The sequence below is a fragment of the Erithacus rubecula genome, assembly GCF_903797595.1.
Source record: "Erithacus rubecula genome assembly, chromosome: 2".
Lineage (NCBI taxonomy): Eukaryota > Metazoa > Chordata > Aves > Passeriformes > Muscicapidae > Erithacus > Erithacus rubecula.
Window position 1 is genome coordinate 30,714,593 of NC_136685.1, and position 15,574 is coordinate 30,730,166.

The window sequence follows — 15,574 nt, forward strand, 5'->3', positions numbered from 1 at the left end:
TATCCAGAAGGAAGTCTTCAGTCTCATGTTTTAACAACAGCAGGGGATGCATATACTGTGTCTGGCATCACTTTCATTATTACTATTTAATGATCATGGTTTATCAGAACTACCTTTGGAATTGCTTGAACCCTTTCAGACAACCTTAGGCTAGAGCAGCTGGCTTGGGGATTTGTTAGTATTTTGAAGCAGCTGTATCTTCAGACTTGTTATGCTCCTTGTGATGACACGACTTGCTTTTGTGAGTTCTGACTTCCCACAAGCATGGGATTCTGCCTCTTTCCTTTTTTCACTTGTTTACCAAATGAGAACATAGGAGAAGCAATGCAAATTCTTCTAGAAAAATAGTTGTTATCCTCATGAAATTCATGAGGGGTATTGTAGTGTCCAGCCCATGTATACCTATATGCTTCTGGGATGAGCCTACGTGGTTTTTTTCCCAGATTGATCCTGGAAGTCTTTCAGCCTGCCATACATTCTGGCTTGATCAAAAGATCACTGTACATCCATGTCTAGAATGCTTCCTTTGTCATCAGGTGTTGGCCAAAATATCTCTCTGTTAACAAGGCTATTTTAAATCTGGTAAAGTCATTAAAATCTCCAATTTCAACCTGTGTAATTAATAGATAAATTCAACTAAAACAAAGCAAAACCAACAAAAAACTCCAAACCAACCAACCAACTAAAACCAGAAAAATCAACATAGATCGGTTTACTTTTAATTTCATTTGGGTGAAGGAGGTTTCTTGATATTTCTGTGGCTGCCAAACAAGTGGAATATAAATGTGAATAAAAGTTAAGTTCTAGGCATAAGACCAGAAGCATGACTTTGGAATTGGAAAGAACTGATTTGCATCATCAGCTTTTCTAGCTAGTTATTAAGGTATTTATGCAAATTTAAAGTTCTGCCTAAACTGCTCTCCCTCACCAATGTTTTTGCAATGTCTTCTAGAGTTTTTCTTCCAATGTTTATTCATTCATCCTATGGATATTATAGGCAGCAGTGGTTGTGTTGATATTCCCTGTCAAGACAAGTGCTGTACAATTTTCATAAGGAGTACCTTCAAGTGTGCTTACCTAGAAAAATGCCTTTCCCCATGGTCATCTACCTGTAGGTAACTTAATTATTTCAAATGGTAGAGTAGATGAGGTGTTTCTTTTCACTGAAGATTTTAGGACCATATTAAGATCCTTTGCCTTAATGACAATTACTTTTCAGAGGAATCCAGTTCTGTGGATCGTACTTAGTGGGGCTACATTTCTTCACTTCCACATGTACAGCCAGAGTTGGGTCCACTGAAATAATGGTGTTATCATCACCCACACAACAGCCTAATTTGAAAAAAGTTTTATAAGATACCTACTCTCACATTGTTGGAGACCAAAGAGGCCTAATACATTCCTATTATTATTTATTACTTTTTCCAATTTTGACTATAATCCCTTCTTTTAAGAATTGCATTTACTCTGTATCTTTGTGTGTACATTTGTGTTATCACAGCCAGAAGTGGTTCCATTTTGTTTTCCATATTGTCACCTGGAACTGCTGTTAACTTTTCCTCTTTCAAGGAATGATGCTCATGAAGATCTTTCACAACAGGTTAAGTTTTCTTCTGATCCTGAAAACAGGTGCAAGTTCCTATAGATGGAAAGAAGGTTCTTCAGACAAGATTTTTGCCTTTTTTTTTTCCTAAAAGACAGTGGAATTAAAATTAAGACAAATTAAAATCAAGAAAATTAAAATTAATGGAACACTAAGTTCCTTCATCTGCACATGAGTATTGGAGTTGATAACTCAGAGTTGATAACTCTGATACAATCTCAGACATTCAAAAAATTGGGTTGGAAAAAAATCCCCAAAATGGAATTCCTTCTTGTTGCTAAATCCTGTATCACCTGGGGACAGAAGTATTTGGAACAAAAGTTTCATGAGAAGCTGAAGTAGCAGACAGAGTAGTAACGGTTCAATGTTGACCTTGCTGAACACTAGACTAAGATCCCACTGAGGGAACAGTAGAAAAGGAACCTAATTAACCCTTTAGGGTGAAGAAAGTCTTTAAATTCTTAGTGTCCAGAGGATTGAGAACCTAAAAGAACAGTTAATGAGCCATAGTTCTGTCTGGTGATAATCCTATCTCCTCCCTCTCCAGTAGGGAATGTAAAATACAGAGTATTAAGGAAGAGAGATGGAACTGGGACAAAACCAAATAAGAAATTTTTACATTTCAGACTGGAAAGCTTAAAAACTTTACTAAATAAATTACTATGTGCCCATATGGCATAGAAGAACCTAAATTCAATTTAAATGAGTTAAATTTGGTAGCAGAAACAGTCAGAGCATGAGTTCCCTATTGGCTAATTCACTGCCATTAGGGAATCTTGTAAGAATGTAGTGCATGGCTACCTTAGAGCCATAAAAATGTAGCAGTATTCTCTTTCTTATTTGTTCACTCTGCAAATTGCTGTATTATCCCAGAAGTTTTCCCTGTGCATATATATTCTCCACATAAGCATAAGCACAAGAATGGTGACTTTTTTTAATAAAACAAATTTGAGCATTAAAATAGGAGGGTTTCTTTATACTGCAGCTTATGGCTTACAGCCATTTGTAATGTTACAATTGCTATGCCAGATAGTCCAGACCTTCTAAAAACTAGAAATTTGCTAGGAGGCAGTTACAGCATACCAAAGATGATCTATGTACCTCAATTTCGACAGCATTTGCTTTTGTTTTTTCTCTCCTCTTTCAATGAGTCAGTCTCTAATGATTTTCTGTCTTGTTTTTGTTAATGTATTCCTGCAGTCATAGGAAATAATTTTGAAGAGCTAGGTGGCCTGTGAGTTTAGTATGATTTGTTAATATGATCTTTTAATATCTTTCACAGTGATTTAAATCTTGCTTGATAAATTAAGCAATTAGGTTAAATTGCATTAAATTTACTGCAAAGAGGAAAGAATTGTGTTCCTAAAGGCACTTTAAAAGCTTTGCTAAATTCTTGTATGTATTGCCTACTGGTAATTATTACCTGATTGTAAGTAATGTGGTACATAAAATAACATAGAGATATTTTGAATTCTTACATCTGCTCCACAGTTAGGAACATGCTTTATTACTTATTCTAGATCATTTATTTAAAAAGAAAAACAAACCTGTCCCAAAGTGAAGCTTAGCTACCTTTTTGAAAAGCTAGTCATCCTCTGAAATGTGAAATTTATTCTCATCTTTTCAGGCCTATTATTTTAAAAAACACCATGTTACATCTATATCTATATATTGTATTTTGATGCACAGCAAACCTGACAAGTGTGCTGGCAGCTGGAGAAAGAGCAGAGTCCTCTCTGAGAATCTTGACTGAATGTAGGTTATCTTAATTGCAGTAGGATGATGCTATTTGTTGTTTTATACAAAATGTCATGTGCTGTCTTGGTGGTGGAAATTTGGGACTGTTTTCTGTAACTTTCTTGAAACTCTATCAAGCCTTGAAATTATTCAGGCAAATACCATATCCTAATTGCATTTTTAAACTCTGTTTTTCATGGAAGCAGTTTGCAGAGTAACATAGTGCTAATTATTCTGCTAGTCCAGTCTCCTTCAGAACATCCATGGTTTTGTAGTGAATATGAAGAGATTTGTATCTTTTTTTTCAGTTTGAATATTTGTTAATTTTCCACTCTTCAACTCCTTTTTTTACAAAAAACTAGAACTGGATTATCTTTAAGTTCCCTTCCAACCTAAGCCATTCTAAAATTCAGTTCCAGCAAGTGCAAGTATGTTCATGACTTCCAGTGGTATTCCTGACATGCCATTCTTTTGTTGCCATTGTTTATATTATTCTCTGGTGTTATTCTGGTTTTCTTCTCTACTATGACATTTCTTTTATGCATCTGTCATACCACATTCACATGTATGAAAATGTGTTTCTGGGAACTTTAGCTTACTAACTGTTATTAGGGACCCATATGGGCCCCTGCAGATACATTTATGTCAGCTTTCTGTAACAGATCCACCAAACATCTCATTCATCTCAGTCATTTAAAACCACTGTGTTCTAGGGTTTCTCAAGTCTTGTTTCACTGGGCTTTGTTCAGATCCATTTTGACTTTGAATGTACTTTGAGCTCCAGTTGGGTTGATTTTTCTGTGGTTGTGATTTTTTCTTTAATTAATGCTTCTGATTCAAATTTAATTGCTTTAAATTTCTATAGTATCTCTGTAGTTTGGTTGCAATAGCCTCCTTTTGGGTGACTCAGAGCAAAAGAGTGCACTTCTGCTCATTTTTAGGTTTTTTTTTTTTCCTTTAAATATTTGCCTTAGCAAAGCCATTTGATAAAATCATCTGTATTTTTGCTAGAGTATTCAGCTCTAATGTATCCAATTCAATCTCAGAACATTATCCTTCAAACAGGTTCTGTGAAGAATAAAAAAGTCTGTCGTTTCCCACTACTTTTCAGTTTTAGTTAGTTTTACTGAAGTGTGTTGAAGCTTTGAAATAAGAAATTACACAAAAGTGAAAAATCACGTTTTTCTTGCCATATGTAAATCTTCCTGAATTTTGTTTAGCTTTACTCTAGGTCATTTCAAGCCCTTACATTCCCAGATTCCTTTGATAGTATCCACCTAGCACAAGGAATGAGGTCTGCTATAAACAGCTCTTTGCTCACTGAAAATAGTGGTGTTGAACATCCAAATTTTGGCTTGACTCTGCTCTCCTGAAGACATTTTAGTTAAGGTCAGTTGTATCCTTGTCAGCCTACATATTCGAGATTTACAGAATCATCCAGGTGTGCCATATAGAAACTGATGTGCATAGAAGACAACTTTTCCCAGACTACTTTGAATGGGAGTCAAACTATTCTGGTTTTATGATAAGGAAGCCCTTGGACTTGGAATAACCTAGTAAATTTCACTATGTAGTAATACTCAGAACACAGAACTTTCTTCAATAATTCTTTCATTATTTGTTTCACCTCGTATAAATTTTAGAATTATAAGCATTTTCCTGTACATAATTCTTCCTGTATGTTTCTTGTATTTTCTCTTTCAAAGCTAGAAAAACTAGTTGGCTTGTGGCAGTCAATTTAGAATTTAATCCATTTCAAGTTTACTCTGCTTTTTGTGTTCCATCAGGAACACAATTGTGCAATTTTCACACAAGTTACAGAAGGTTTTCACTTTCAATGGGATACCTAAGTGTAACTGTCTTTAGAATTACTGCTGGCATGCTGAACTTTAGAGGGCCAATCTTGAACTGCATATCACTGCTTTCCAGCACCATGACACTCACACATTCTAAACTGCTGCTCTGGAGCTCTTAAAATCCTGTCTTTTTACACTGCTGTGCTAAAGCAGCTGAAACAAACAAAAAACCAAATTTAAAAAAGTGAAGTTGTCTAGACAACTTCTTGTTTTGGATCTTTCCAGAAGAGTCTACCAGATAATGGAAAAGTAAAAATTGAAAGCAAAACCATATTTGCTTATAGTCATACCCATCTGGTTTCTGTAAAGTCTAAAAAGATTGTAGGTAGCAATCTGTTCCGTTTTCTGTTTTTTGTTTTTAGTCAAAAAGTCTAATTCTTTCCAAAATTAAGTTTTGATACATGTAAGCAAACTTTTAGATACAGTGGTGTTGTCATGATTTCATGACATTTTTTGAGCTGAATAAGCAATATTTTTATGCTCAAGATTAATTCTCCATACATATTCCACATAGTTTTAAATATGATAAATAAGAAAAATAGCACTGCTTGTCAAAACTGTCAAATTTTTATGAAATTATATTTCTTGTGTCTTCCATGGCTTCCATGTCTCTTGAGTTAAAGTTTGGAAGACTCTCATGGTGTTCTGTGAAAATTCAGAGGTTGTTATGGGATTTGGTGACATAATTGTAGTGGAAAGTGGGTGTTTAAGACAGGTGGTAGAATCTCCATAAAAACCATTGTGGTCTTGTTTCATTTGTATCTAAGGGAAACATTAATCCATTTTAGGAAAATAGTTTGGGAAAACATTATGCATATATGTGAAATACTAACACTTTACAAAAGACTTTTTATCTATACAATAAGTACAAGATTTTTTTTTAAACAAGAAGAAAGCTAAATAGATAGCAAAACATTTCTTCCTAAATCAAAGGTTAGTTTAACATTAAGTTAAATATTGCCTTGAACAGTTACAGAACATTAAGCCTCTAATTATGGAAGAGGAAAAATAACTGCATAATTATAAGGAAACCTGTCTTCTTTAGCATTTTTCCTCTATTAAAATTATACAGAGACTTTGATCCCTTGGATGAAAGGGACTGATAAAGCAGATGTCACTTCTTTTTCTTGCAAACATTACACTTGTGTTCCAAGCAGGTTTTCCTCACAAAGGGCAATGCCTGGAATCACTCCTTTTGCTCCTTCTTAAGTGTTTTGTTTTGTCTTGTTTTTTCAGAGATTTTCTGTTTTCTTTTGCAGCAGATAAATACAAGCATCAAGCTTTGTTCTCAGTTAATCTGAAACCACCTAGTTTTGGTCATGCTTGGGCTCTTTTTCTTTGTGATTTTGAACCTGGTGTGGTGGATTCTGTCTCTGGCTTTGGAGCAAGGACTGATCTCATTGAAAATGAAGAGGGATGCATGTAGAGCCACTGGTTGTAAGCTAACTGCAAACTCAGAAAGGGAAGATTTTCTTCTATGAAGTAACTTACCATTGGTAGAGGGGTGAGGCAGTAAATTAAACTGGGAGATAGAAAAACGTGGAAATGGCTATTCTGCCTCTGACAGTGCTTACAATAAATGTTCAGAGGAGGTCAGAGATGTTTTCAAGAACATTCTCCCAATATCTATCTATTTGTGCTTTTCCAGATGAAGAGTGATTGATTCTTTCTACACGTGTCCATAGATTTCACTGTCATACAACTGCTTACTTTTCTTTCACCCCAGACAAGCTTTCAGCTTTCACAGTGTCCCGTGGCAAGCAATTTAAGGGCACCTTCTGTGACAGCCCTCTGCTTTGGTTTGTTCTTGGACCAGACATATGCCATTTGCTAGGTTCGGTTGATTCTTTCCATCCCTAGCTTTGGAAGAGATAATTTTAGGAAGTTAAGCTCCATGGGAGGCAAAGTTATCATGCTTTCAGGAATAAAAAGAAAGCTGCATGAGATGAAAAGCATGTTGAAAAGCATCTTTTCAAAAATCAATGAATTATGATCCAGTACAGATAAATGTGTACCTTGCAGTGCAAAGTGATTGCTACTTAATTTCAGAGCTTCTTGTGCATTTTCTAAAACAGGTAAACTATCAAATCTTTTGAAACTAAGGTAGCTATATTTTTCAGCAATCCATTGTTTTCTGATGTGATTTTGAGGAACTTTTATTAATGCTGTTATTCAAAACTTAATCTTATTACCTTAATGTCCTTTTACCTATAAAAATGTTTTTTATATGATTTTTATTTTCAAAACTTGCTTAAATCACTGGCCTTGCTGTACTTACAACGCTTCTTGCAGGACAAGAACTTAATTTCTTATATCAACAAACAGCACCCGTTATATTAATTATATGGTTATTTCATGTAGTACTCTTACACTTATAAATAGGCAAGTCCTCCAGAAATACAAACCACAAAAAAGTCCTTTCTCTAATCCTGAAGTGTTCATAACTGAGAAATTTTATTAGATTGTTTTGTTGATTGCTTTCTCCTGATAGAGACTTTACATGGGATTGTCTCATCTATTTACTTCAAGCTGGAAATATTCTTAAGTACCTCATTTAACTTGAAAGGACCCACACTATAATAGATATATTTGCAATCTTTATTTCAGATTCTTTTTTAAAAAAAAAAATACTAAACCATAATCAAACCAATGTATTTCACATGCTTCAACTTGTGAAAAAATATTTTTTATAAATTCAGAATGCATGTGAGAAGTCAGATTTGAAGTATATGCCTTGTAGATTGGAATAAAATGTGATTATAAATTCCCATTATCCTAAGCAGGTTCAGAGATTGATACTTTTTGGCTGCTCTCTCCAAATGAGATAGCTTTGTGACTTATATTTTAGCTTTCTTTAATAGGATAAAAGGGATTAGAATTTGGGTTTTAAAGCTTTCTGTATCTTTGTTTTGTCACTTGCAAGGCAGTTGTTGTAATTCCTACTCCAAAATGGAAACGTCAATGCTCTGCTGCTGACATATTTAATTTTTCACAATATGTTGTGGGAATTGTATTACTAGATAAGAATAATATTGCTCACGATGTCTTGGGAATTTCACATGATTCAGTGTGTCACACTCAGGGCTAGTAACAGATGACCCTGCTAAGTGATATGTGGAGGAGGCACAATGCACAGATGCCTCAGGGATAAGTAGCTTCCTCTTGGGAGATAGCAAGGAGAACAAACACTTTAAATCCTATCAAAAGTATTTTCCAGGGTATGCCAAATAATTATATTTGGACAGATACTATTTTTACAAAATTCTTACTGTTGCTTCTGAAACCTCTCTAGCATGAGGCTGTCTGGGCCTTCTAAAGTGTTGCTGACACTATCTTACTCAAGACTAGTCACTGCACATGCTGTAGATTAAATTGTTCCAAGAGTTTAGCTGATGGCCTCTCTTCTGGAATTTAGCTGTTAAAAATGTTGGTAATTCCTTCACCCTTCCCACAGTCACATTTGATCTTGATCTACAAGCAGAATAGTTGAAACTTAGGGATCTACTTCAGAATAAAGTGATGCTTTGCATGAATAAAGAAAAAAAATGGAATTTCAGAACCTATTGAATAAAAGGTGAAAATATTTTGAAAATTTGGGCTGTGAGAGTATAAATTTAAATGAGGAATTTTACATGATGTGAATTTTGCTTAAGATACTGAAAAAATTCATTTATCAGTTTGAACTTACTTGGCAGGTGAATATTTGACCTGGTTATGAAGATTATGATTATTGGAGGGTTGTTCAGGAAACAGGCATCAAATCCCAAAACAAAACCCTGCTAAAGAGACATGCTAATCAGCTAAAAACTGAATCCTGCATCATGACAATTTGTAATTACCCTTTACCTAAACATAGTAGTATTAGAAACAGAACAAAAAGATTTCTAGTAAAGACTGTTATGCATGCCTGCCTTAAATATTTTAGAGATGCATATCTGCATATCATTTAAACACAGTAACAATTATAGATAATCTCTTTTATCCTACTGTGATTTCTATACTGGGGATGTTATTGGGATTGTAAATTTTAATGATCAAACAGAGGTGTTTTATGTGTTTGCAGCACATCTAGTTAAGAGGATTTCTGTCTTGTTTTGAAATAAACTGCCTACTATCCAAATGTTCTTAACTGTACCCTGAAAAATGTTTCTGTTGTATTTAGCACTTGAACACAGCAATAAATAATTTGGATATTTCTCAAAGGAAAACTGAAGGGTCAAGAACAGAATTCCCTGTGATAATTGATCTTCTTTATTTGTAAAGTGAGAATGTATTGACTTGATGAAACAATTCAATGATTCTTGAAATATATTTTCATTAACCTCTGACCTTGACTGGATGAGTAGAGTAAAAGAGTGTTGATTCTACTGAAAACTTAGGTTTTCAGCATTTCCTTCATAAACACAAAATTTACCGAATGGTGACCAGTTGTGGACAGAGCTTCCAGTCAGTCACTTTTTTCTTGTTTTTCACTATGCTGATTTAGAAAGATTTTTCTTAAAAGGTTGTGCTGTCAAATATTGCTCCATTTAAGAACTTGTAGTTATAATTATATACTTATTAGAACTGTAGTGTTAAAATTCAGAAAATCATTTCAGTCTCCCTCCTGTATGCAGGCACAGTAGCACAGAAGTGTTTTTTTTCATTTATGTGAGCATCAGTGACTGCATTTAGTACATCACTTTCTTTTTTGTTTAGTCTCAGTCACCTTCCTCTTAGTTCTAGGTGGAGCATGCCCTCTTACCACCAGAAAGCCAAGGCAGCAAATAGAATGAACCAACAGCAAAAAAAAGGGTTGGGGTTAATTGTCTGTTAAACACTCATAATTGTGTGTCTCTGGTAACACATAAATCAAGAAAAACATGCATGTAAAAAAGGAATAATAGTACCTTTTAACACTTGATGTTTCAGTGAAATTTAACTTAGTATTTCTTGAAACATAGGAACGACACTTTGCAAGCATGAAAAGTTATATCTCTGCTGAATAGTAAAGGTTTGCCAAGAAATGGAAGAGGCAAAATTTGCAAGTAAAAAATTACAAGAAGCAGAACTATAAGGAGAGGATGGAATGGGGAGCTACTAAAATATATATTAAATAATATAAAATAAATACTAATACTAAAATAACTATATAGAAGTGTAAATTTTATGACTTTCTAAATAAACACTTATCTTTCCAGTTTGATTAAAGTTTATACTGGTATATCAGTCTTATGTAGCATTTTGTTGTGTAGAATTACTTGTTAAAACATATATTTAAATTTGGTATTGCTATGGGATTTCAAAAGCCTAAACAGATGTTAACTAAATTATAGATAGAAAAGGAGGGAAGCTTTTTGTCTATAATCAAATATAATGGTACTTCAAAATTAATTTTAATTGTTTTCATTTTGTCAGAAGTTTCAGCATTTAAATCTTCTATTCTAAACCATAAAAAGAAGTTTTCCCAAGTGAGTGCCATTCCTCCTGTATTCCAGAGGGCATACAGGTGTTGCTGACACTTCTACATAAGCACCTGAGCTACATGGAAGCAGTTACCATGAACATACTCTCCTTAATCTAATTTTTGTTTGCACTGGTAAAGTATTGTCTCTGTTTTGTACATCTTTTGAGATGTAAAAGGAATAAAACTTACTTTTACTCTACTCAGAAAGTGTCATTAACCTTCTGCATGTGAAAATTCCAGGCCCAACAGACTGTGTCACTGGAAATATGACTTGTGGCTGATGACATGGCTTAAGAATTGTAGAGAATTCCTTAGATTTCTTTTGTTTTATATGGCTGTTACTAATGGCCTTTGAATAAATTATATAAATGTGCATAAACAATTAAGACAAAAAACCAAAAAATATTCTAAGTACAATTAGGAATCTGTTTCCTCATCTGTTTACCAAGCCTCCAAATCCAAGCAGCATCTTGGAATTTGGTCTGGGGGCCACCTGATCTGTTGTTTTGTAGAGAGGAAGTATAATAAGGGCCAGGGACCTGGAACACAGCAGTGTCTTTTAACATATTAGTACTGACTGTGATAGCATTATATTGAAGACAGGTAAGAGAACTTCCCTGCTTTCAAATGATGTAGCAAATATGTATCCATTTCCAGGTGCTCACTGTAAAATGTAGAAGAAGCTTGGAGAACTAATTTTAACCAAACGTTTTGATGCTTCTTGCATTCTGAACTTGGTGATATAAATACAACTAATTCCGATTAGCAGATATCAGATCTAGCTAGGAGATCCTTGTGATCCTTGCTTCCATCTTATGTAAAGCTCAGTTTTATATAAATAATTTTTTAAAAATTATTTAACTTTAAAATGTTTATTTGTATTAATAAATCATAGTAAGAAAATAGTTTCAAAAGTTAAATTAGAAGCTAAGGTACATGAAAAATGGCTCTTACTGCTACAAAACATTTCCAAGTACTTGGTGAGGCAAAATAGATGAAGACTGATCTCAAAAAGTATAGTATCCAAAATACATATTGCTTACCTGTCTGATTTGTAAGAGGGATTATCTTAAAATTGAATCTAAAAAACAGAGTTACTGTTAAAGTTGCCTAAAGTTGGTATCAATACATTCTGGGATAGCAGCAGATATATATATATATATATATACACATATACATACACACATATATATACATATATATATACACACACAGATATATATATACATATACATATATATACACACACACACATATATATATATGAGGGCTGCTTTATAGACACATTTATAGACACACCCTCTGAACTTTCTGGTGTATACATGTATGTGCACAGCTACCCCCCCCTCACACACCCTTTTAGGAAAGATCAATAGGCCTATTATCTGACTCTGCACCATTAGGGAACAATAAAGGCATCACTTTAGCAGTTATGCACATAAATTTGTATTGGTTGTAATTGCATCAATCAGTGCTACAGAAGACATCTAACAAAAGAAACAGAGACACATTTTGTTCAGATTATTAAATGGATTGGAAAGGTTAATAATAAGCCTTGAGCCAGAAAATGTTCTAGACTGATTTTTCCCCCTTGGTTATATGATGCAATATTTCAAAGTGCAATTGTCTCCAGAAAAGCAATTATCTCAAAAAAAGACTTCCTCCTTGCCATCATACTTATCCTTTCTCTTTAATGTCAGTTCTGTGTGATTAAACAATTTTCCTTTAATGCAGTAATATTTGTAGAGGTAGCTAATTAGTTAACTTGTGAATTCTATTATCCATAGTCAGATAGTTTACTAAGCTGCATTTAGTTGCACCTTTTAAACCCACTGAAAGTAACACAATTGCTTAACTGCTTGGAAGAGCCTGAGGTTATGGGAGTAAGTGAAGTGACATAATTTGCCTTTCTAAAACATTTTTACATTTTAGAAAGGCAAATTATGTAAAATGAGTGGATTTTCAGGGCCAACACTTGAGAGCCAAACAAAGATTTTTTGCTTGTAATGTGCATCTAATTTCTAAATTACAGAAACTAAGAACATAGAACTTCCATTTATGTTTCTACATAGTCATTTTTCCTGGGTACAGGTCACACTTTTTCACTGTAAAGAGTTTCAGAACATGGTATATCTGTGGTTCTAGTTTAGAGTGGGATGAATTACTTGCTGAAAGACCCTGGAAACTACTCAGTTGCAAGAACTCAGACATCTAACAGCACACCTAAGGTACTCCTCCTGGCTTACAGCTGGTGCCCTGGAGCATGTGAAATGGCAATAGCTGTGTGCCACCCCTTGCTTTCCTCCACCAGCTGAAATATGAACAAGGGATGACTATCTCAGCTGTGTTTGGTCAGATGATCCCTACACTGAAAGTCTTAGGAGCAGACTTTGTAGAGCTTTGGAATCATCTATTTCCTAGAAATTCAGTAAATCATTAATTAATAACACTTACTTTTGCAACTTTGAAAGCTGTAATTTTGCCTAATAAGCAAAGTAAATATATTTAGCTCCCCACTATTAGTTAGCAGTCAAAACAATCAGTGTATAGGCATGATTGTCCTAGAGTTGGATGTTTGATATTTGAAAAAATAGACTACCTTATTACCTCTGATTTGGAAAGAGGTTTTCCCAAATTAGGCAGTTTGATTTAACTGAACTTCAGAAATATGCAAATACTTAAAATACTTTTATTAAATTATGCAATGCTTTTTCATTTTTTGCTGTCTATTCTGATAAGAATGTCAATACTGAATTCTTGGCAGTATGCAGTTTCTGAACTGTACCTTTTTTTTACCATGTTTCAGAGAGACACAGTATGCAAGGCTAGGGATGATGTGTCTTAGTAACGATTCTAATTTTCAAGATTTCTAGAAAACTCAGCAAAATTCTTTTGCTACATTGAAAATTTGCAATAGGATGGCTGTGGTGTCTTAACTTTTTCTCTGAGGTGGGAGGCTACCTGAAAACCATCACCCCAGGTTGCTTCAACACAGATTTTAGGTTTAATAACTACTGTCTCAGGAAGCAAAGTGAGCAATCTTTGAGCCAACATCTTCCTCAGTTGTAGCTGGAGAAGGTAAAGTGATGTCTTTTTCTTAGATTCTAGTGGAATCAAAAATAACTTACATTTTTTGTATAACCTATTATATTATTGCATTATATTGTACTATAGATTTCACACTTTGGGAAGTCTTACAGTATGTAGTCTAGACTGAGTAAAATGGTTTGATGCATTTTCATAGACCCATGTCGAAGCCTTGACTCATCCGACTTTGTGCCACAGGTCTAAACAGTTTATAGATTTGATAGAGCTATTTGTCCATTTCCTAAAATATATAATTATTTTTTCCAGCAGCTATGATTTTACCTTTCAGTTCTGATCATCTACCTACTGTAATTGTAGCCTTTTTCAGAACAAGGTCATCTCATATTATGGGTACATTTTGCTGTTAAGGACACGAAATTTCATTCCAGAGAGACAATTCTCCAAGGTTTTAAGTTTGTATCTTATCAGTTATTTCTTATGTACAGAAAACTTCTATGTAGAATTCCAGTTTCTAAATACAAGACAGAGAAATTTATATTGGATAAAGCTGTAAGACTTCTAAAAACTTTTAGCTTGGTCAGTGTCTTTCTTCCAGCTTATTTGACAAACTGAATATTCCACTTTAAGTGGCTCTGAACTGGCTTGTGCATTTTCTATTGAGATTGGGAATTTGGATTTTCAATTTGCTTTCTGGAGCTGTCGCTTGAATAAATGAGTATCTATATTTAGGAGTAAAAAATTCTTTTTTGCTTGTTATTTTATTTCTCAGAAAACAGAAATCCACTGATTCTAATTATATGCCAAACAAACAAAGCTGTTATTGCAGTTTTTCTGTACATCACTATGGTATGTCACAGCCTATGGATAATTAGGTAAAGCAAACTCTCTCATGAAGAGGAGGTTATATTGACTTTTCATTTGGTAGTGTGATGCAGTGTTAGTTGTTTGACTATTACTACAAAAAGAAAAATATTTTTTAGAAGTAATCATATTGAATGTATAGGTATCCTGATTATATAAATAATACTGCAAATTTTAACAGTATTCCTTCAACTGTCATCTGAGATATTAGGCTGCAGAAATATTTTAACACTCTACTTATGTACTGATATTTTTTTTATTCCCAGGCCCAGTCTGTGTATGACATCACCCTGTATGAGAATATGTTTCTTTTGTGCATGATTCTGGAACAACTTCTTCAAAATGAGGCACAAAAAAGTAACATTTCAAGCTCAGACTATGGAGGAGAAGAAAAAATCAAATTTCTGAAGAACCTTGATGAAATTATTCTTCATCTCTCAGATGAATTCCCTTTGTTTTCTTTATATTTGTGGAGAGTGAGTGTTCTTTTGAACTCAGGTCAAATGCAAATTGATTAAAACAAGCAGCCTACTTTTTAACCATGCATTTGTGGTGGGATTGCATTGGAAAAATTTCAGGCCAGACAGGTCCTTAATGGGAAACATTTACTTTAAACTACTATTCTATACAGCAGTTTCAGAGATAATGCAATTTATTTCCAATTTTGAATGTAGAAAATGTGTAATAATCCAGGTGCCATTTTCAATAAATGCTGTTTCTTATAACAGAAAACAGTGTGTTGGTGTTTGTGCACACAGTAAAAATGGAACAAAGAAAGTTGTTTCAGGTGCTGTTTAAAATAAACACTATGAATTTTAAAGTACAGTCATAATATGTATGTAGAGCTTCCAAGTTAGGAGACTAATGCCTAGTCTTCTAAAAGTTGTATAACTTCTCTATGGTTTAGGGACAGTGTCTGGTTGGCTGAAATGGAAATGTTTATTTTAAGCTTGGTAATTTATCAGTACAAGTTCTTACAGAAAAGGCTTTGTTACTGATAATCAAATGAGTCATTACTTGAGC

The 15,574-nt window shown here is 34.0% G+C and overlaps 1 protein-coding gene across 1 annotated transcript in view; it reads left to right on the forward strand.

Annotated features, from left to right (window-relative positions):
• The window catches only part of MEI4 (meiotic double-stranded break formation protein 4), a 67,866-nt gene extending 52,583 nt beyond the window's left edge, over nt 1-15,283 (forward strand). The window contains exon 5 of the mRNA XM_079298171.1: nt 14,818-15,283. Coding sequence (XP_079154297.1) covers nt 14,818-15,069 — 252 coding nt within the window. The 3' untranslated portion in view covers nt 15,070-15,283. The remainder of the gene's footprint in view (nt 1-14,817) is intronic.
• The last annotated feature ends 291 nt before the right edge of the window (nt 15,284-15,574 follow it).